Genomic DNA, 25,154 nt, shown 5'->3' on the forward strand with positions numbered 1-25,154 from the left:
TTTGGTATATCTTGGTACCTTGTCATAACTATAAATAAAGTATGGTATATCTTGGTACCTTGTCATAACTATATATAGATAATGTATGGTATATCTTGGTACCTTGTCATAACTATAAATAATGTTTGATATATCTTGGTACCTTGTCATAACTATAAATAATGTATTGTATATCTTGGTACCTTGTCATAACTATATATAGATAATGTATGGTATATCTCGGTACCTTGTCATAACTATAAATAATGTATGGTATATCTTGGTACCTTGTCATAACTTTATATAGATAATGTATGGTATATCTCGGTACCTTGTCATAACTATAAATAATGTATGGTATATCTTGGTACCTTGTCATAACTATAAATAATGTATGGTATATCTTGGTACCTTGTCATAACTATATATAAATAATGTATGGTATATCTTGGTACCTTGTCATAACTATAAATAATGTATGGTATATCTTGGTACCTTGTCATAACTATATATAGATAATGTATGGTATATCTCGGTACCTTGTCATAACTATAAATAATGTATGGTATATCTTGGTACCTTGTCATAACTATAAATAATGTATGGTATATCTTGGTACCTTGTCATAACTATATATAAATAATGTATGGTATATCTTGGTACCTTGTCGTAAGTATAAATAATGTATGGTATATCTTGATACCTTGTCATAACTATAAATAATGTATGGTATATCTCGGTACCTTGTCATAACTATATATAGATAATGTATTGTATATCTCGGTACCTTGTCATAACTATAAATAATGTATGGTATATCTTGGTACCTTGTCGTAACTATAAATAATGTATGGTATATCTTGGTACCTTGTCATAAGTATAAATAATGTATGGTATATCTTGGTACCTTGTCATTACTTTACATGTAGATAATGTATGGTATATGTTGGTACCTTGTCATAACTATATATAGATAATGTATGGTATATCTTGGTACCTTGTCATAACTATATATAGATAATGTATGGTATATCTTGATACCTTGTCATAACTATAAATAATGTATGGTATATCTCGGTACCTTGTCATAACTATATATAGATAATGTATTGTATATCTCGGTACCTTGTCATAACTATAAATAATGTATGGTATATCTTGGTACCTTGTCGTAACTATAAATAATGTATGGTATATCTTGGTACCTTGTCATAAGTATAAATAATGTATGGTATATCTTGGTACCTTGTCATTACTTTACATGTAGATAATGTATGGTATATGTTGGTACCTTGTCATAACTATATATAGATAATGTATGGTATATCTTGGTACCTTGTCATAACTATATATAGATAATGTATTGTATATCTCGGTACCTTGTCATAACTATAAATAATGTATGGTATATCTTGGTACCCTGTCATAACTATAAATAATGTATGGTATATCTTGGTACCTTGTCATAACTATAAATAATGTATGGTATATCTTGGTACCTTGTCATAACTATAAATAATGTATGGTATATCTCGGTAAAGTCATAACTATAAATAATGTATGGTATATCTCAGTACCTTGTCATAACTATATATAGATAATGTATTGTATATCTTGGTACCCTGTCATAACTATAAATAATGTATGGTATATCTTGATACCTTGTCATAACTATAAATAATGTTTTGTATATCTTGGTACCTTGTCATAACTATAAATAATGTATGGTTTATCTTGGTACCTTGTCATAACTATAAATAATGTATGGTATATCTTGGTACCTTGTCATAACTATAAATAATGTATGGTATATCTTGGTACCTTGTCGTAACTATAAATAATGTATGGTATATCTCGGTAAAGTCATAACTATAAATAATGTATGGTATATCTCAGTACCTTGTCATAACTATATATAGATAATGTATTGTATATCTTGGTACCCTGTCATAACTATAAATAATGTATGGTATATCTTGATACCTTGTCATAACTATAAATAATGTTTTGTATATCTTGGTACCTTGTCATAACTATAAATAATGTATGGTTTATCTTGGTACCTTGTCATAACTATAAATAATGTATGGTATATCTTGGTACCTTGTCATAACTATAAATAATGTATGGTATATCTTGGTACCTTGTCGTAACTATAAATAATGTATGGTATATCTCAGTACAGTCATAACTATAAATAATGTATGGTATATCTCAGTACCTTGTCATAACTATATATAGATAATGTATTGTATATCTCAGTACCTTGTCATAACTATATATAGATAATGTATGGTATATCTTGGTACCTTGTCATAACTATAAATAATGTATGGTATATCTTGGTACCTTGTCATAACTATAAATAATATATGGTATATCTCGGTACCCTGTCATAACTATAAATAATGTATGATATATCTTGATACCTTGTCATAACTATAAATAATATATGGTATATCTCGGTAAAGTCATAACTATAAATAATGTATGGTATATCTCGGTACCTTGTCATAATTATAAATAATGTATGGTATGTCTTGGTACCTTGTCGTAACTATAAATAATGTATGGTATATCTCGGTAAAGTCATAACTATAAATAATGTATGGTATATCTTGGTATCTTGTCATAACTATAAATAATGTATGGTATATCTTGGTACCTTGTCATAACTATAAATAATGTATGGTATATCTCAGTACCTTGTCATAACTATATATAGATAATGTATTGTATATCTTGGTACCCTGTCATAACTATAAATAATGTATGGTATATCTTGATACCTTGTCATAACTATAAATAATGTTTTGTATATCTTGGTACCTTGTCATAACTATAAATAATGTATGGTTTACCTTGGTACCTTGTCATAACTATAAATAATGTATGGTATATCTTGGTACCTTGTCATAACTATAAATAATGTATGGTATATCTTGGTACCTTGTCGTAACTATAAATAATGTATGGTATATCTCGGTAAAGTCATAACTATAAATAATGTATGGTATATCTCAGTACCTTGTCATAACTATATATAGATAATGTATTGTATATCTCAGTACCTTGTCATAACTATATATAGATAATGTATGGTATATCTTGGTACCTTGTCATAACTATAAATAATGTATGGTATATCTTGGTACCTTGTCATAACTATAGATAATGTATGGTATATCTTGGTACCCTGTCATAACTATAAATAATGTATGATATATCTTGATACCTTGTCATAACTATAAATAATATATGGTATATCTCGGTAAAGTCATAACTATAAATAATGTATGGTATATCTCGGTACCTTGTCATAATTATAAATAATGTATGGTATATCTTGGTACCTTGTCATAACTATAAATAATGTATGGTATATCTCGGTAAAGTCATAACTATAAATAATGTATGGTATATCTTGGTACCTTGTCATAACTATAAATAATGTATGGTATATCTTGGTACCTTGTCATAACTATAAATAATGTATGGTATATCTCGGTACCTTGTCATAACTATATATAGATAATGTATGGTATATCTCGGTACCTTGTCATAACTATATATAGATAATGTATGGTATATCTCGGTACCTTGTCATAACTATATATAGATAATGTATGGTATATCTTGATACCTTGTCATAACTATAAATAATGTATGGTATATCTTGGTACCTTGTCATAACTATATATAGATAATGTATGGTATATCTCGGTACCTTGTCATAACTATATATAGATAATGTATGGTATATCTTGGTACCCTGTCATAACTATAAATAATGTATGATATATCTTGATACCTTGTCATAACTATAAATAATGTATGGTATATCTCGGTAAAGTCATAACTATAAATAATGTATGGTATATCTCGGTACCTTGTCATAACTATAAATAATGTATGGTATATCTCGGTACCTTGTCATAACTATAAATAATGTATGGTATATCTCGGTAAAGTCATAACTATAAATAATGTATGGTATATCTTGGTACCTTGTCATAACTATAAATAATGTATGGTATATCTTGGTACCTTGTCATAACTATAAATAATGTATGGTATATCTCGGTACCTTGTCATAACTATATATAGATAATGTATGGTATATCTCGGTACCTTGTCATAACTATATATAGATAATGTATGGTATATCTTGGTACCTTGTCATAACTATAAATAATGTATGGTATATCTTGGTACCTTGTCATAACTATATATAGATAATGTATGGTATATCTCGGTACCTTGTCATAACTATAAATAATGTATGGTATATCTTGGTACCTTGTCATAACTATAAATAATGTATGGTATATCTCGGTACCTTGTCATAACTATAAATAATGTATGGTATATCTTGGTACCTTGTCATAACTATAGATAATGTATGGTATATCTTGGTACCTTGTCATAACTATAAATAATGTATGGTATATCTTGGTACCTTGTCATAACTATAGATAATGTATGGTATATCTTGGTACCTTGTCATAACTATAAATAATGTATGGTATATCTCGGTACCTTGTCATAACTATATATAGATAATGTATGGTATATCTCGGTACCTTGTCATAACTATATATAGATAATGTATGGTATATCTTGGTACCTTGTCATAACTATAAATAATGTATGGTATATCTTGGTACCTTGTCATAACTATATATAGATAATGTATGGTATATCTCGGTACCTTGTCATAACTATAAATAATGTATGGTATATCTTGGTACCTTGTCATAACTATAAATAATGTATGGTATATCTCGGTACCTTGTCATAACTATAAATAATGTATGGTATATCTTGGTACCTTGTCATAACTATAGATAATGTATGGTATATCTTGGTACCTTGTCATAACTATAAATAATGTATGGTATATCTTGGTACCTTGTCATAACTATAGATAATGTATGGTATATCTTGGTACCTTGTCATAACTATAAATAATGTATGGTATATCTTGGTACCTTGTCATAACTATAAATAATGTATGGTATATCTTGGTACCTTGTCATAACTATAAATAATGTATGGTATATCTTGGTACCTTGTCGTAACTATAGATAATGTTTGGTATATCTCGGTTCATTGTCGTAACTATAGATAATGTTTGGTATATCTTGATACCTTGTCGTAACTATAAATAATGTATGGTATATCTCGGTTCATTGTCGTAACTATAGATAATGTTTGGTATATCTCGGTTCATTGTCGTAACTATAGATAATGTTTGGTATATCTTGATACCTTGTCATAACTATAAATAATGTATGGTATATCTCAGTACCTTGTCATAACTATATATAGATAATGTATTGTATATCTTGGTACCCTGTCATAACTATAAATAATGTATGGTATATCTTGATACCTTGTCATAACTATAAATAATGTTTTGTATATCTTGGTACCTTGTCATAACTATAAATAATGTATGGTATATCTTGGTACCTTGTCATAACTATAAATAATGTATGGTATATCTTGGTACCTTGTCATAACTATAAATAATGTATGGTATATCTTGGTACCTTGTCGTAACTATAAATAATGTATGGTATATCTCGGTAAAGTCATAACTATAAATAATGTATGGTATATCTCAGTACCTTGTCATAACTATATATAGATAATGTATTGTATATCTCAGTACCTTGTCATAACTATATATAGATAATGTATGGTATATCTTGGTACCTTGTCATAACTATAAATAATGTATGGTATATCTTGGTACCTTGTCATAACTATAGATAATGTATGGTATATCTTGGTACCCTGTCATAACTATAAATAATGTATGATATATCTTGATACCTTGTCATAACTATAAATAATATATGGTATATCTCGGTAAAGTCATAACTATAAATAATGTATGGTATATCTCGGTACCTTGTCATAATTATAAATAATGTATGGTATATCTTGGTACCTTGTCATAACTATAAATAATGTATGGTATATCTCGGTAAAGTCATAACTATAAATAATGTATGGTATATCTTGGTACCTTGTCATAACTATAAATAATGTATGGTATATCTTGGTACCTTGTCATAACTATAAATAATGTATGGTATATCTCGGTACCTTGTCATAACTATATATAGATAATGTATGGTATATCTCGGTACCTTGTCATAACTATATATAGATAATGTATGGTATATCTCGGTACCTTGTCATAACTATATATAGATAATGTATGGTATATCTTGGTACCTTGTCATAACTATAAATAATGTATGGTATATCTTGGTACCTTGTCATAACTATATATAGATAATGTATGGTATATCTCGGTACCTTGTCATAACTATATATAGATAATGTATGGTATATCTTGGTACCCTGTCATAACTATAAATAATGTATGATATATCTTGATACCTTGTCATAACTATAAATAATATATGGTATATCTCGGTAAAGTCATAACTATAAATAATGTATGGTATATCTCGGTACCTTGTCATAATTATAAATAATGTATGGTATATCTCGGTACCTTGTCATAACTATAAATAATGTATGGTATATCTCGGTAAAGTCATAACTATAAATAATGTATGGTATATCTTGGTACCTTGTCATAACTATAAATAATGTATGGTATATCTTGGTACCTTGTCATAACTATAAATAATGTATGGTATATCTCGGTACCTTGTCATAACTATATATAGATAATGTATGGTATATCTCGGTACCTTGTCATAACTATATATAGATAATGTATGGTATATCTTGGTACCTTGTCATAACTATAAATAATGTATGGTATATCTTGGTACCTTGTCATAACTATATATAGATAATGTATGGTATATCTCGGTACCTTGTCATAACTATAAATAATGTATGGTATATCTTGGTACCTTGTCATAACTATAAATAATGTATGGTATATCTCGGTACCTTGTCATAACTATAAATAATGTATGGTATATCTTGGTACCTTGTCATAACTATAGATAATGTATGGTATATCTTGGTACCTTGTCATAACTATAAATAATGTATGGTATATCTTGGTACCTTGTCATAACTATAAATAATGTATGGTATATCTTGGTACCTTGTCATAACTATAAATAATGTATGGTATATCTTGGTACCTTGTCATAACTATAAATAATGTATGGTATATCTTGGTACCTTGTCATAACTATAAATAATGTATGGTATATCTTGGTACCTTGTCATAACTATAGATAATGTTTGGTATATCTCGGTTCATTGTCGTAACTATAGATAATGTTTGGTATATCTTGATACCTTGTCGTAACTATAAATAATGTATGGTATATCTCGGTTCATTGTCGTAACTATAGATAATGTTTGGTATATCTCGGTTCATTGTCGTAACTATAGATAATGTTTGGTATATCTTGATACCTTGTCATAACTATAAATAATGTATGGTATATCTCAGTACCTTGTCATAACTATATATAGATAATGTATTGTATATCTTGGTACCCTGTCATAACTATAAATAATGTATGGTATATCTTGATACCTTGTCATAACTATAAATAATGTTTTGTATATCTTGGTACCTTGTCATAACTATAAATAATGTATGGTATATCTTGGTACCTTGTCATAACTATAAATAATGTATGGTATATCTTGGTACCTTGTCATAACTATAAATAATGTATGGTATATCTTGGTACCTTGTCATAACTATAAATAATGTATGGTATATCTCGGTAAAGTCATAACTATAAATAATGTATGGTATATCTCAGTACCTTGTCATAACTATATATAGATAATGTATTGTATATCTCAGTACCTTGTCATAACTATATATAGATAATGTATGGTATATCTTGGTACCTTGTCATAACTATAAATAATGTATGGTATATCTTGGTACCTTGTCATAACTATAAATAATGTATGGTATATCTTGGTACCCTGTCATAACTATAAATAATGTATGATATATCTTGATACCTTGTCATAACTATAAATAATATATGGTATATCTCGGTAAAGTCATAACTATAAATAATGTATGGTATATCTCGGTACCTTGTCATAATTATAAATAATGTATGGTATATCTTGGTACCTTGTCATAACTATAAATAATGTATGGTATATCTCGGTAAAGTCATAACTATAAATAATGTATGGTATATCTTGGTACCTTGTCATAACTATAAATAATGTATGGTATATCTTGGTACCTTGTCATAACTATAAATAATGTATGGTATATCTCGGTACCTTGTCATAACTATATATAGATAATGTATGGTATATCTCGGTACCTTGTCATAACTATATATAGATAATGTATGGTATATCTCGGTACCTTGTCATAACTATATATAGATAATGTATGGTATATCTTGGTACCTTGTCATAACTATAAATAATGTATGGTATATCTCGGTACCTTGTCATAACTATATATAGATAATGTATGGTATATCTCGGTACCTTGTCATAACTATATATAGATAATGTATGGTATATCTTGGTACCCTGTCATAACTATAAATAATGTATGATATATCTTGATACCTTGTCATAACTATAAATAATATATGGTATATCTCGGTAAAGTCATAACTATAAATAATGTATGGTATATCTCGGTACCTTGTCATAACTATAAATAATGTATGGTATATCTTGGTACCTTGTCATAACTATAAATAATGTATGGTATATCTCGGTAAAGTCATAACTATAAATAATGTATGGTATATCTTGGTACCTTGTCATAACTATAAATAATGTATGGTATATCTTGGTACCTTGTCATAACTATAAATAATGTATGGTATATCTCGGTACCTTGTCATAACTATATATAGATAATGTATGGTATATCTCGGTACCTTGTCATAACTATATATAGATAATGTATGGTATATCTTGGTACCTTGTCATAACTATAAATAATGTATGGTATATCTTGGTACCTTGTCATAACTATATATAGATAATGTATGGTATATCTCGGTACCTTGTCATAACTATAAATAATGTATGGTATATCTTGGTACCTTGTCATAACTATAAATAATGTATGGTATATCTCGGTACCTTGTCATAACTATAAATAATGTATGGTATATCTTGGTACCTTGTCATAACTATAGATAATGTATGGTATATCTTGGTACCTTGTCATAACTATAAATAATGTATGGTATATCTTGGTACCTTGTCATAACTATAGATAATGTATGGTATATCTTGGTACCTTGTCATAACTATAAATAATGTATGGTATATCTTGGTACCTTGTCATAACTATAAATAATGTATGGTATATCTTGGTACCTTGTCATAACTATAAATAATGTATGGTATATCTTGGTACCTTGTCGTAACTATAGATAATGTTTGGTATATCTCGGTTCATTGTCGTAACTATAGATAATGTTTGGTATATCTTGATACCTTGTCGTAACTATAAATAATGTATGGTATATCTCGGTTCATTGTCGTAACTATAGATAATGTTTGGTATATCTCGGTTCATTGTCGTAACTATAGATAATGTTTGGTATATCTTGATACCTTGTCGTAACTATAAATAATGTTTGGTATATCTCGGTTCATTGTCGTAACTATAGATAATGTATGGTATATCTCGGTTCATTGTCGTAACTATAGATAATGTTTGGTATATCTCGGTTCATTGTCGTAAGTCTTGACTATAAATATCTATCTAGGGCATCATTCTGCGGAGCTGTACATGCTGACGGGGCACCGGATAATGAACTGGACCAAGACCTCCTACGTCGCATGAAAGACAAAGACCTAAGTGGGTGGAAATTGATCAATTGTTTATCTTCATGATGAATTTTTTTGTCGTGTTAAGAATTTTAGGTTATTTATTTGTAAAAATGAATTGATATATCGTATTGCAGGCACAAATTTAAATATTTAATTATTTCTGACTTTGAGTAACTTGTTGAGGCTCTGATAAATAGAGAGTGTCAGAGAATTTGATGTAACATGTATATACTTTCTGAAGTGATTATTATCCTGGTCTGACTTTTAAAAGCTAGCCCAAGTGGACTGTGAGGTTAACAGTGTCACAGGACAATTATTATGTTGTTTAATATAAAAAAAATTCTGTCTGACCCATGATGCAATGTGGAAAGATTTTTTTGCATAGATTAGCTGAATACATATTTATTAAAAAATTGATGACTCTGTATTTGTAGATGAACACCACCGATCGAAGCGCGCAGCACGGACTCGTTGTCGACTGATGGCTGTTGCTGATTATAGATTCTACAGCATCATTGGGGGCTCTAACAAGTACACTACAGCCAATTACATAGTAGGTCATAGGTCACATACTGATATATACAAATAGTTGTACTTAGTTAAACTGGTGGCTTGAATGTCAATATGACAAAAATTCTTTTGAACTTGAAAACAAAAATAAATAATATCAGAAATAAGAAATCTCTTATTGTCAGATTAACTTATTAAAAGGAAAGGATGAAAAATATTAAACTTTTCAAAAATTCTCAGATTCATAAAGAAACCAATATACAAATGTACATATGAGGTAATGATATTCTTTATACACTAATCATTAACTATTTAGGTTAATCAGGAGTCAGAATTCATTTTATTTTCAGGTTGCGGTGATAAATCGAGCCAATGCCATATTTGAAAGAACAAATTTTGGTGGAACAGGTTATGGTTTCGAGCTTGAACAGGTAAGTACCATGAACCGATATGTAGTTGAACAGGTAAATACTATGAACAGGTAAGTACTATGAACAGGTAAGTGATATGAACAGGTAAGTGCTATGAACAGGCAAGTAGTTGAACAGGCAAGTAGTTGAACAGGTAAGTACTATGAACAGGTAAGTACTATGAACTGGTAAGAACTATGAACAGGTAAGTACTATGAACAGGTAAGTAGCTGTACTATGAACAGGTAAGTAGCTGTACTATGAACAGGTAAGTAGTATGAACAGGTAAGTAGCTGTACTATGACATTGATAATCTATATATTTTAATCATTGTATAATTTAACAATAACGGATAGCATAATTGATAGCTTTTAATAGATTTTATTTGTAATTAGTGTCTCATAAGCCAATAATGGCTGGATGTCAATATGTATTTTATTGTTCTTATGTACATTTTTTAATCAAGTATTGTATTGACATGTGACACTCAAATAAAATAAAACTTGAACTTGAACTTGAACTTGGTAAGTACTATGAACAGGTAAGAACTATGAACTAACTATAAGTGTTATTTGTGAACACTGAATTAGCACTTGAAGAGAGAAATTATAAGATAAAACTGCTGTTACAAACGATATATAGCTTCCTGTGTAGCAAAAAGATAACAAAATAATATGAAATGTTTTGACAGATAGATACAGATAGGATGTTTAATAAGTTCCATACTTGTACTGCCGTACAAGTAAAATTTGATAGAGGCCATTAAAGATCCTCTCGATTACGTATTAAAGGAAAACGAAAGAAAAGTTTTCTGCATAAAAAGGGTAGAAGTGTAATATTTATAATGTTGTTTCTTTGCTGACTCTAGATTTTATTTTAAAACAGTTGCGACTCCACGAAGGGTACAGTTCACCAGGCGGTTTCCCTTACAATGTTGCCGTCACCAACTGGGCAGACATGGCTGGTCTTCTCTCAGTAAGAAAATGTCACGTGAAAACATGCCTTCAAAGTCAAAATTCTTCTGTCTTATAAGGAAACAAATTTAAGATCTTTTATTTTTTCAATAGTGAATATGACTTAAATGTGATAAAAAATTGTTGGTGTAATATAGAATCTATTAAACTTGAAAAATAACTTTTAATGTCAGTCAGAAAAAAAAAAATCTAAGGCTCCCGACATGTTTGATATTGAACTGATATGATACATTCAATTCTATATTGACTCATGTTTGATATCAAAATGATATGATAAATTCAATTCTATATTGACTCTCAAGTTTGATATTGAACTGATATGATAAATTCAATTCTATATTGACTCTCAAGTTTGATATTGAACTGATATGATAAATTCAATTCTATATTGACTCATGTTTGATATTGAACTGATATGATAAATTCAATTCTATATTGACTCTCATGTTTGATATTGAACTGATATGATAAATTCAATTCTATATTGACTCATGTTTGATATTGAACTGATATGATAAATTCAATTCTATATTGACTCTCATGTTTGATCCCCTATATGTATAATATTTTGAAAAATATTTTCTTTAATTTGTTATTTAGCACTTTTTTCCAAAGTAAGGCCCTGCCCACAAATAAGCCCTTTTCTTCATTTTCAAAGAATCGTCAATTTAAAAATAGTAAGGTAGCACTGGTTCACAGATAAGCCCTCCCCTAAATTTGACAATAAACTTTTACACTAAAGGAGGGGGGGTATTTGAGGGTGAAAAAGGTAATTATTTTTCTTGTCTTTCAGACATTCAGCGAGAGCGTAGCCTTCCGTGACTACTGCCTTGTACATCTGTTCACCCATCAGAGCCTCGGTAACATCTACGGTATGGGCTACATTGCTGGTACATCACTGTCTGCTGCCGGAGGCATTTGTTCTTTGTGTAAGTATAGACTTAGCTGTGATTGGCATTAGGTGAGAGTTTTGAGGAATTTCCTTGTGTTTGAATGCAGCATAATGGTAGGTTTTTATTCTGTTCTTGAAAGTAATGAAAAACAAAACCCCTTAAAATAAGAATGAAACATTCAGGAAGCTGAGAAACAGGATCATGTCTGTTCTGTTATTTCCTTTAGCAAGACTCTTTACCCTAATTACTCTGGATGACTTGCAACGGCCCCAAATTTGTTGTTCAGTGAGGTAGTCACCAACTACAACCATGCCTCAAAATGACCCTGGTTGTTCACAGGGAGATAAAGTAAGCAATCAAATAAGCATTAAGAAGCCTGTATATTATTGTGATAATTTGATTCCAGCGTCGAGTAGTGGAGGGAAGACGTACACATACAACACCGCCGTCACAACTACCAGCGATGCCAGCGGTAACACCATCCTCTCCAAAATGTCGGAGCTGGTCACTGCTCATGGTCAGTATAGGACTTAGCAGGATAGCCAAGCATAGTTACTACTTGTAACTGATGTATTGGTTGGATAAGAAACATTAAAATATCTTGTTTGGAGAGAGAATTGTCTCATTTTTGATTTGTAAAATTTCTGTATTACCAGGTAAAATTTGCATCTTTTGGAAATATCAAAGTATTCATATTCAGTGAACAGTCCTCAAAGTATATATATTGTCATGGTTACTGGTTTTCCTTTCTTGTTTTTTGTTTGTTTGTTTTTACATTACAAAACCAATCATTGTTTTACACTTTACACACATTGATATATACATTTTGTATATTCTTTCACATCAAATTATTGCTTTTTCAATTTTAACTTTTCATATGTTGCTGAAAATTGTTGGAAAGTATAGAATTCGGTAAGTATTTCCTTTAATTTCTTTAATTCAAAGGTATTTCAAATAGGGATACTTTACAGTTAGGCTACAACAGTCAAGACAAGTGATACAGGGGACACCTGTGTAAAGTAATATATTGATGATAAGTGGTACACAGGATACCTGTGTAAAGTAATATATTGATGATAAGTGGTACACAGGATACCTGTGTAAAGTAATATATTGATGATAAGTGGTACACAGGATACCTGTGTAAAGTAATATATTGATGATAAGTGGTACACAGGATACCTGTGTAAAGTAATATATTGATGATAAGTGGTACACAGGATACCTGTGTAAAGTAATATATTGATGATAAGTGGTACACAGGATACCTGTGTAAAGTAATATATTGATGATAAGTGGTACACAGGATACCTGTGTAAAGTAACATATTCATGATAAGTGGTACACAGGATACCTGTGTAAAGTAACATATTCATGATAAGTGGTACACAGGATACCTGTGTAAAGTAACATATTCATGATAAGTGGTACACAGGATACCTGTGTAAAGTAACATTTTCATGATAAGTGACCTGTATATCATAACATATTCATGGTAAGTACCACGGGTGATGCAGACAGATATCTGTGTGAAGTAATATATTCATGACCAGTGGCACAGGTGATACCTGTGTTAAGTAACATTATGACCTTGGCTGTTAATAGGACGTTAAAGAAAAACAAACCAAATCATGGTAAAAAAGACATGAGTGAGAAAACGAAAAAAAAAGTAGGAAAAAAATAGGAAAGAGTAATAATTGTAAAATATAAATTGTCAACAATTTTTGTCCTTAAATTGGCACTGTTCCATATCAAATAGCAGGCTGATGACCAGTTTAATTCTGATAAATAAATTAGACAGATTTCTGATTTTCATTATTTGTGGTATATATGTAGATTTATTCTATGGCATCTATAAAAATTCATTTTTACACAATCTATAAATAGGCACTGTCTATTACAATGGCAGTTTACATGAAAATTTTAATTTACACGGTTAATAATTGTATACATTGAGGCACTCTATGTTACCATGGCATTGATAATGCTTTCCTGTATATGTTGCTTTCCCTATTGTTTCAGGCCATAACTGGGGCAGTCAGCATGATCAATCTGGGGACTGTACGCCATCTTCACTTATTGGTAACGGAAAATACCTCATGTATGCCTATGCTGTCACAGGAGAGGATCCTAACAATGATGTATGTTTAAGATAACAATTTATAAACATCCTTGGACAAAGAATCATTATTCCTTAAAATTAAGTAAAATACTAGCAGCATTAATGCTAAGATTTCCCATAACAAATCTGATCTTTGTATAGTAAATCATGGTTATCTCCCTTTAATTACTTTAAACTCTTTCCAGATTGTATGTCACAGCAAGTCAGATGACATCTTTTATTATACTTATGAGATTTTTTTAGAGAACTAGTTTCATTTTCATGTCTACAAATGTTTGATATTATCCCAGGATTAGGAAGAATACCAATGTTATTAAGTTAAGCTCAAATTGCTGCAGCCACAATGATCTATAAATATTTTTATGGTATGTCTGACCTATTCCTGGTTTCTTCAGGATTTCTCAACGTGCAGCAGGACTTACATCTCCCGTGTTCTCTCTGCCAAGGCCAGTAACTGTTTCCAAGGTAACGTTTTCATGATTTAATTAAGATGTTCCTACTGCCAGTGGTGACACATTGAGACAAGGTAATGCTGGACATCCTCAGATTAATAGATTATAACAACTCTAGAGGCAGGTATAGGTTTGCATTTTTAGGTCACCTGAGACAAAGTCTCAGTTGACCTATTGCAATCGCCTTTTGTCCGGCGTCGTGCGTCGTGCGTCGTGCGTCGTAAACAATTTACATTTTCAACTTCTTCTTAAAAACTGCTGAAACAAATTCAATGAAATTTTACAGGAAGCTTCCATGGCTGAGGGTGAACCAAAATTGTAAATTATATGGTCCCCACCCCCCAGGGGCCTGAGGGGCGGGGCCAAAAAGGGTCAAATTGACTAAAACTTCAAAAATCTTCTTCTCTACTCTCAGATAAGGTGGAATCAAACAATCTTCATAGATGAAAGGGTCTTAAGGTGCTTTACCAAAATTGTGAATTTCATGACCCTGGGGTCTCACGTTTGCCCCTGGGGAGGGGGTAAACTTTGCTATAGTTTATATAGGGAAATCACATTTTTGACTATTATTTGTTGGATTTGTATTGGAATTCATTCTAACTTGTATCAAATTATCAGCATGGGAAGACACTTTGATGGTATGTACATGTTGGCCCTAGTTGACCCCCAGGGGCTGGTGGGCGGGGCCAAAAAGGGTCAAATTGACAAAAATTTCAAAAATCTTCTTCTCTACTCTCAGATATGGTAGAATCAAATACTCTACATAAATGGAAGGGTCTTAAGGTGCTTTACCAAAATTGTGAATTTCATGACCCTGGGGTCTCACGTTTGCCCCTGGGGAGGGGGTAAACTTTACTATAGTTTATATAGGGAAATCACATTTTTGACTATTATTTGTTGGTTTTGTATTGGAATTCATTCTAACTTGTATCAAATTATCAGCATGGGATGACAGTTTGATGGTATGTACATGTTGGCCCTAGTAGACCCCCAGGGGCTGGTGGGCGGGGCCAAAAAGGGTCAAATTGACTAAAATTTCAAAAATCTTCTTCTCTACTCTCAGATATGGTAGAATCAAATACTCTACATAGATGAAAGGGTCTTAAGGTGCTTTACCAAAATTGTGAATTTCATGACCCTGGGGTCTCACGTTTGCCCCTGGGGAGGGGGTAAACTTTACTATAGTTTATATAGGGAAATCACATTTTTGACTATTATTTGTTGGATTTGTATTGGAATTCATTCTAACATGTATCAAATTATCAGCATGGGATGACAGTTTGATGGTATGTACATGTTGGCCCTAGTTGACCCCCAGGGGCTGGTGGGCGGGGCCAAAAAGGGTCAAATTGACAAAAATTCCAAAAATCTTCTTCTCTACTCTCAGATATGGTAGAATCAAATACTCTACATAGATGGAAGGATCTTAGGGTGCTTTACCAAAATTGTGAATTTCATGACCCTGGGGTCTCACGTTTGCCCCTTGGGAGGGGGTAAACTTTACTATAGTTTATATAGGGAAATCACATTTTTGACTATTATTTGTTGGATTTGTATTGGAATTCATTCTAACTTGGTTCAAATTATCAGCATGAGATGACAGTTTGTTGGTATGTACATGTTGGCCCTAGTTGACCCCCAGGGGCTGGTGGGCGGGGCCAAAAAGGGTAAAATTTACAAAAATTTCAAAAATCTTCTTCTCTACTCTCAGATATGTTAGAATCAAATACTCTTCATAGATGGAAGGATCTTAAGGTGCTTTACCAAAATTGTGAATTTCATGACCCTGGGGTCTCATGTTTGCCCCTGGGGAGGGGGTAAACTTTACTAAAGTTTATATAGGGAAATCACATTTTTGACTATTATTTGTTGAATTTTTATTGGAATTCATTCTAACTTCATTAACATTATCAGCTTGGGATGACAGTTTGATGGTATGTACATGTTGGCCCTGACTGACCCCCAGGGGCTGATGGGCGGGGCCAAAAAGGGTCAAATTAACAGAAATTTTAAAAATTTTCTTCTTACAGCCCATTTAAGGTAGAATTAAATACTCTTCACAGATCGAAGGGTCTTAAGGTGCTTTACCATAATTGTGAATTTTCTAGCCCTGGGGTCTCGCGTTTGCCCCATGGGAGGGGATAAACTTTACTATAGTTATAGGGAAATCACATTTTTGACTATCATTTGTTTTATTTGTTTTTAAATTCATTCTTTCATTCAAATTTACTGAAATATTTCAAAAATCAGGTGACCGTTAAGGCCCATGGGCCTCTTGTTCTTTTTGCCTTCCTATTCCACTTTCCTAACTGATCCTGTAGAAATAGATCTTTGGCTACCTCCATGGTATATGTGTGTGATTTATGTGTCAAATTATTGATTTGTTGCCCATTTTGGACCTATAAACCCAACTTAACTTTGTCTTGATTTCTCCAGATGTAAACAATATTTCTTATATATTTCTTTCTTTCTTTCATCTGTAAATTTTACCAGAACATGTATATATGTATAATATAAAACTTTAAAACAATACATGACGTCATTAGAGTTATCCCACTTGTAGAGCCTACAACCACCTCTCTGTGTGGCAACGGTCGAATAGACAGCGGAGAGGAGTGTGATGGTGGCCTGCTGGGGAAACTTGGGCTGGATACCTGCTGCTCTAATGATTGTACTCTGACATTGACCTCTGTCTGCACGTAAGTCTTCACTCACCTGTCGGCTCGTAAGTCTTCACTTACCTGTCGGTACGTAAGTCTTCACTTACCTGTCGGTACGTAAGTCTTCACTCACCTGTCGGCTCGTAAGTCTTCACTTACCTGTCGGTACGTAAGTCTTCACTCACCTGTCGGCTCGTAAGTCTTCACTTACCTGTTGGCACGTAAGTCTTCACTCACCTGTCGGCTCGTAAGTCTTCACTTACCTGTCGGTACGTAAGTCTTCACTCACCTGTCGGCTCGTAAGTCTTCACTTACCTGTCGGTACGTAAGTCTTCACTCACCTGTCGGCACGTAAGTCTTCCCTCATCTGTCAGCACGTAAGTCTTCACTCACCTGTCGGCATGTAAGTCTTCACTTACCTGTTGGCACGTAAGTCTTCGCTCACCTGTCAGCACGTAAGTCTTCACTCACCTGTCGGCATGTAAGTCTTCACTTACCTGTCGGCACATAAGTCTTCGCTCACCTGTCAGCATGTAAGTCTTCACTTACCTGTTGGCACGTAAGTCTTCACTCACCTGTGGGCACGTAAGTCTTCGCTCACCTGTCGGCACGTAAGTCTTCGCTCACCTGTCGGCACGTAAGTCTTCCCTCACCTGTCGGCACGTAAGTCTTCGCTCACCTGTCGGCACGTAAGTCTTCGCTCACCTGTCGGCACGTAAGTCTTCGCTCACCTGTCGGCACGTAAGTCTTCACTCACCTGTCAGCATGTAAGTCTTCGCTCACCTGTCGGCACGTAAGTCTTCACTCACCTGTCAGCATGTAAGTCTTCGCTCAACTGTCGGCACGTACGTCTTCACTCACTTCGTACTCTCTGTGTTGACATTCACGAGCCTGTTCCTACATTAGCGTGATCATAGACTATACACCTACCATTTTCGGCATATTATACTGTGTTGTTTATTGTATTTGGTCATCATTCTCAAGAGATGTCTTTAAAGTCAGGTGTCGGTAAAGTCAAGTTTTTCTGTACTATATATATCACAGTATGTCCTTAAAGTCAGATCTTGTTGAAATCATGTTTTACTATATTAACAGATGTCCTTAAAGTCAGGTGTCAGTAAAGACAGGTTTCACTGTATGATACAGGATGTCATTAAAGTCAGGTGTCAGTAAGTCAGGTTTTACTGTATATTACAGGATGTCATTCAAGTCAGGTGTCAGTAAAGTCAGGTTTTACTGTATATTACAGGATGTCCTTAAAGTCAGGTGTCAGTAAAGACAGGTTTTACTGTATATTACAGGATGTCCTTAAAGTCAGGTGTTAGTAAAGTCAGGTTTTACTGTATATTACAGGACGTCCTAAAAGTCATGTGTCAGTAAAGTCAGGTTTTACTGTATATTAAATGATGTCCTTAAAGTCAGGTGTCAGTAACGTCAGGTTTTACTGTATATTACAGGATGTCATTAAAGTCAGGTGTCAGTAAAGTCAGGTTTTACTGCATATCAAAGATTGTCATTAAAGTCAGGTGTCAGTAAAGTCAGGTCTCACTGTATATTACAGGATGTCCTTTAAGTCAGGTGTCAGTAAAGACAGGTTTTACTGTATATTACAGGATGTCCTTGAAGTCAGGTGTCAGTAAAGTCAGGTGTCAGTAAGTCAGGTTTTACTGTATATTACAGGATGTCATTAAAGTCAGGTTTCAGTAAAGTAAGGTTTTACTGTATATTACAGGATGCCATTTAAGTCAGGTGTCGGTAAAGACAGGTTTCACTGTATATTACAGGATGTCATTAAAGTCAGGTGTCAGTAGAGTCAGGTTTTACTGTATATAACAGGATGTCCTTAAAGTCAGGTGTCAGTAGAGTCAGGCTTCACTGTATATTACAGGATGTCCTTAAAGTCAGGTGTCAGTAAAGTCAGGTTTTACTGTATATTACAGGATGTCATTAAAGTCAGGTGTCGGTAAAGACAGGTTTCACTGTATATTACAGGATGTCATTAAAGTCAGGTGTCGGTAAAGTCAGGTTTTACTGCATATCAAAGAATGTCATTAAAGTCAGGTGTCAGTAAAGTCAGGTTTCACTGTATATTACAGGATGTCATTAAAGTCAGGTGTCAGTAAAGTCAGGTTTTACTGCATATCAAAGAATGTCATTAAAGTCAGGTGTCAGTAAAGTCAGGTTTCACTGTATATTACAGGATGTCATTAAAGTCAGGTGTCAGTAAAGTCAGGTTTCACTGTATATTACAGGATGTCATTAAAGTCAGGTGTCGGTAAAGACAGGTCTCACTGTATATTACAGGATGTCAGTAAAGTCAGGTGTCAGTAAAGTCAGGTCTCACTGTATATCACAGGATGTCATTAAAGTCAGGTGTCAGTAAAGTCAGGTCTCACTGTATATTACAAGATGTCATTTAAGTCAGGTGTCAGTAAAGTAAGGTAAAGACAGGTTTTAACTGTATATTACAAGATGTCATTAAAGTCAGGTGTCAGTAAAGCCAGGTTTTACTGTATAGTATAGGATGACATTAAAGTCAGATATGAATGAAGTCAGGTTTTACTGTATGTTACTGGAAGTTCTTAATTAAATTCAGGTGTCAGTTAAGTAAGGTTTTACTGTATATTACTGAATGTCCTTGAAGTCTGATGTTGTGTTTCACTCAATACAGTCAGGATTTCTGTAAACACTAACCTTTGTCATTTCAGTCAGACAAACTACGCCTGCTGTACGACCACCTGTCAGAGGGCCAGTACTGCCAACAACCTTTTGTGTGCTGGTGGGGGGACCGGCAGCTGTCTCAAGGCAACATATTGTGAATATCCTTCCAAAAGATGTAAACACAACTTCATAGTGGTCGCAAAAGAAACAGTGTGTGATTTCATAGTGGTAGGAATTAAAAGGTTTTCTTCTAAGAAATCTAGTTACATTTAAGTTTGAGTTCAGCATATCCAAATATAAGGGATCTAATCAGACCAGAACTGGGGGTGAGCACAATTAAATGTCAGTCCTTTAGTCGGACCTGAACTGGGGGTCAATAAAGTCAAATATCAGTCCACTAGTCAGACCTGAATTGAAGGTCAACACAGTCAAATATCAGTCCTTTAGTCAGACCTGAACTGGGGGTCAATAAAGTCAAATATCAGTCCACTAGTCAGACCTGAACTGGAGGTCAACACAGTCAAATATCAGTCCACTAGTCAGACCTGAATTGAAGGTCAACACAGTCAAATATCAGTCCACTAGTCAGACCTGAACTGGAGGTCAATAAAGTCAAATATCAGTCCACTAGTCAGACCTGAACTAGAGGTCAATAAAGTCAAATATCAGTCCACTAGTCAGACCTGAACTGGAGGTCAACACAATTAGATATCAGTCCTTTAGTCAGACCTGAACTGGAGGTCAGCACAGTCAAATATCAGTCCACTAGTCAGACCTGAACTGGAGGTCAATAAAGTCAAATATCAGTACACTAGTCAGACCTGAACTGGAGGTTAATAAAGTCAAATATCAGTCCACTAGTCAGACCTGAGGTTGTCACAGAGAAATATCGCTCCACCAGTCAGAACGGTTTAATTGTCCATTGTATCACTTATCCTAACAGAAACAACCAGTTGACAGTCTACTTTAGATAAGTTTGACCAAATTGATAAAAAAATGTAATAGAAATATTTCTACCAGTAATAAGAAGTAAGGACTCAGTTTAAGTTGGCGCGATCCTGATTGACACAGAAACTATTGTAGTCCTTAACCAAGGTACCGGGACCAGCTTGACTTGTCCGACTCCAGCACCAAAGTCCGATGGCACAGACTGCATAGATCAGTATGTATAATGTCAGCCATTTTCTGAAGTATTTTCTGTTTGGATTCTTTCAAGATTAATGAATATCATTTTTATTGATGGCTCAAATTTTCATCGTTTGTAAAAAAAAGACTTTTAGGTAAAAGCAGATGTATTCTTGAGGAAAAAATTAAACTATCAATATTTCTTTTCTAAGATTTCCAAAAATAGCAAAAAAAAAAAAAATTCTTGAATATAACAAGTTTTCAGCTTATTTTTCATTAAGCTTTAAAATGGTCATTTTAATGATTTTGAAATAATCTTAACATTTAGAACAAAAAAAAATAGGAATAAATTTTTAACTTGATGATAAGAAGACCACTCATTATTTTGCTTGTAGGGGTTCCTGCAGTAACGGCGTGTGTCTAGCCTACTGTGAATACCGTGGGAAGTCCTCCTGTGTCTGCAATGATGGTAAAAACAGGACATTTTTACAGAGTTCATCTTGTGTGATATCACTTAACATTTGATAATATCAATGAGATATCACGCACCCTTAAGTACGACAATTGATTTGTGTGTGGTTCTTAGTTATTGCTCAACTGTCCTCAGACCCTACTTTGGAAGGGGCCAAAATATATCCCTTTATCATCATTAATGCAAGACATGATTGCTCAAAGAATGATATTGAATTGACAAATACTGTATTTATCTTCAAATAAGCCCCCTTCCCTTGTGCAAAAAAATGAAGTACCATATTTATCCTCAAATAAGCCCCTCCCCTAGTGTAAAAGTTCAGTACCATATTAATCCTCGAATAATATTTTTTTACAGTTGGTAATTCCTGTCATCGCTGCTGTAGAACAAATGGAGTGTGTTCTGTAGCCAATTCAACATTGTTTCTGGCTAAGGACCGACCCTGTACCTATGGCTACTGTGATGGTGCTGTAAGTTATCTCTTTCCTTTTCCAACAGGCAACCTGTAGCATTAGTTATCTCCCCTGTACCTATATATGTTGTACCATGAGTTATCTCCCCTGTACCTACAGATGTTGTACCATGAGTTATCTCCCCTGTACCTACAGCTGTTGTAGCATGAGTTATCCCCCCTGTACCTATACATATTGTAGTATGAGTTAACTCCCCTGTACCTATATATGTTGTAACATGAGTTATCTCCCCTGTACCTATATATGTTGTACCATGAGTTATCTCCCCTGTACCTATACATATTGTAGTATGAGTTAACTCCCCTGTACCTATATATGTTGTAACATGAGTTATCTCCCCTGTACCTATACATATTGTAGTATGAGTTATCTCCCCCGTACCTATACATATTGTAGTATGAGTTATCTCCCCTGTATCTATATATGTTGTAGCATGAGTTATCTCCCCTGTACCTACAGCTGTTGTAGCATGAGTTATCCCCCCTGTACATATTGTAGTATGAGTTATCTCCCCTGTACCTATACATATTGTAGTATGAGTTATCTCCCCTTTACCTATATATTTTGTACCATGAGTTATCTCCCCTGTACCTACAGCTGTTGTAGCATGATTTATCTCCCCTGTACCTATTCATATTGTAGTATGAGTTATCTCCCCTGTACCAATACATATTGTACCACGAGTTAACTCCCCTGTACCTACAGATGTTGTAGCATGAGTTATCCCCCCTGTACCTACAGATGTTGTACCATGAGTTATCTCCCCTGTACCTACATATGTTGTAGCATGAGTTATCCCCCCTGTACCTACAGATGTTGTAGCATGAATTATCTCCCCTCTACCTACATACATTTAAGCATTAGTTATCACCCCTGTAACTACCAATATTTTGACATGAGCTATTTCCCCGGTACTTACAGCTGTTGTAGTATGTGTTTTCTCACTTGTGGATACTGTTGTTGTAAGTTGTCTCCCCTGTTGTTAGATATGTTGTAAGTTGTGATGACTGTGGTTAGATATGTTGTAAGTTGTGATGACTGTGGTTAGATATGTTGTAAGTTGTGATGACTGTTGTTAGATATGTTGTAAGTTGTGATGACTGTTGTTAGATATGTTGTAAATTGTCTCCCCTGTGGTTAGATATGTTGTAAGTTGTGATGACTGTGGTTAGATATGTTGTAAGTTGTGATGACTGTTGTTAGATATGTTGTAAGTTGTGATGACTGTGGTTAGATATGTTGTAAGTTGTCTCCCCTGTGGTTAGATATGTTGTAAGTTGTCTCCCCTGTTGTTAGATATGTTGTAAGTTGTGATGACTGTGGTTAGATATGTTGTAAGTTGTCTCCCCTGTGGTTAGATATGTTGTAAGTTGTGATGACTGTGGTTAGATATGTTGTAAGTTGTGATGACTGTGGTTAGATATGTTGTAAGTTGTGATGACTGTTGTTAGATATGTTGTAAGTTGTGATGACTGTTGTTAGATATGTTGTAAGTTGTGATGACTGTGGTTAGATTCCTCCCGATATGTTGTAAGTTGTGATGACTGTTGTTAGATATGTTGTAAGTTGTGATGACTGTTGTTAGATATGTTGTAAGTTGTGATGACTGTGGTTAGATATGTTGTAAGTTGTCTCCCCTGTTGTTAGATATGTTGTAAGTTGTCTCCCTGTTGTTAGATATGTTGTAAGTTGTTCCCCTGGGGTTAGATATGTTGTATAAGTTGTGCTCGCCTGTGGTTAGATATGTTATAAGTTGTGATGACTGTGGTTAGATATGTTGTAAGTTGTGATGACTGTGGTAGATATGTTGTAAGTTGTCTCCCCTGTTGTTAGATATGTTGTAAGTTGTGATGACTGTGGTTAGATATGTTGTAAGTTGTCTCCCCTGTGGTTAGATATGTTGTAAGTTGTGATGACTGTGGTTAGATATGTTGTAAGTTGTCTCCCCTGTGGTTAGATATGTTGTAAGTTGTCTCCCCTGTTGTTAGATATGTTGTAAGTTGTGATGACTGTGGTTAGATATGTTGTAAGTTGTGATGACTGTTGTTAGATATGTTGTAAGTTGTCTCCCCTGTTGTTAGATATGTTGTAAGTTGTCTCCCCTGTGGTTAGATATGTTGTAAGTTGTGATGACTGTGGTTAAATATGTTGTAAGTTGTGATGACTGTGGTTAGATATGTTGTAAGTTGTCTCCCCTGTTGTTAGATATGTTGTAAGTTGTGATGACTGTGGTTAGATATGTTGTAAGTTGTCTCCCCTGTGGTTAGATATGTTGTAAGTTGTGATGACTGTGGTTAGATATGTTGTAAGTTGTGATGACTGTGGTTAGATATGTTGTAAGTTGTGATGACTGTGGTTAGATATGTTGTAAGTTGTCTCCCCTGTTGTTAGATATGTTGTAAGTTGTGATGACTGTGGTTAGATATGTTGTAAGTTGTCTCCCCTGTTGTTAGATATGTTGTAAGTTGTGATGACTGTGGTTAGATATGTTGTAAGTTGTGATGACTGTGGTTAGATATGTTGTAAGTTGTGATGACTGTGGTTAGATATGTTATAAGTTGTGATGACTGTGGTTAGATATGTTGTAAGTTGTGATGACTGTTGTTAGATATGTTGTAAGTTGTG

At 33.4% G+C, this 25,154-nt stretch overlaps 1 protein-coding gene across 1 annotated transcript in view; it reads left to right on the forward strand.

The window, feature by feature from the left end:
• The window catches only part of LOC117317752 (ADAM 17-like protease), a 39,796-nt gene that overhangs the window by 9,084 nt on the left and 5,558 nt on the right, over positions 1-25,154 (forward strand). Inside the window, exons 6-19 of the mRNA XM_033872665.1 lie at positions 9,714-9,805; positions 10,212-10,330; positions 10,638-10,718; positions 11,583-11,672; positions 12,465-12,600; positions 12,971-13,081; positions 13,471-13,476; positions 14,587-14,705; positions 15,082-15,151; positions 17,702-17,837; positions 20,507-20,617; positions 21,559-21,621; positions 21,980-22,053; positions 22,414-22,526. Of these exons, the coding sequence (XP_033728556.1) occupies positions 9,714-9,805; positions 10,212-10,330; positions 10,638-10,718; positions 11,583-11,672; positions 12,465-12,600; positions 12,971-13,081; positions 13,471-13,476; positions 14,587-14,705; positions 15,082-15,151; positions 17,702-17,837; positions 20,507-20,617; positions 21,559-21,621; positions 21,980-22,053; positions 22,414-22,526 (1,321 nt within the window). The remainder of the gene's footprint in view (positions 1-9,713; positions 9,806-10,211; positions 10,331-10,637; positions 10,719-11,582; positions 11,673-12,464; positions 12,601-12,970; positions 13,082-13,470; positions 13,477-14,586; positions 14,706-15,081; positions 15,152-17,701; positions 17,838-20,506; positions 20,618-21,558; positions 21,622-21,979; positions 22,054-22,413; positions 22,527-25,154) is intronic.

The sequence above is a fragment of the Pecten maximus genome, chromosome 19, assembly GCF_902652985.1.
Source record: "Pecten maximus chromosome 19, xPecMax1.1, whole genome shotgun sequence".
NCBI lineage: Eukaryota > Metazoa > Mollusca > Bivalvia > Pectinida > Pectinidae > Pecten > Pecten maximus.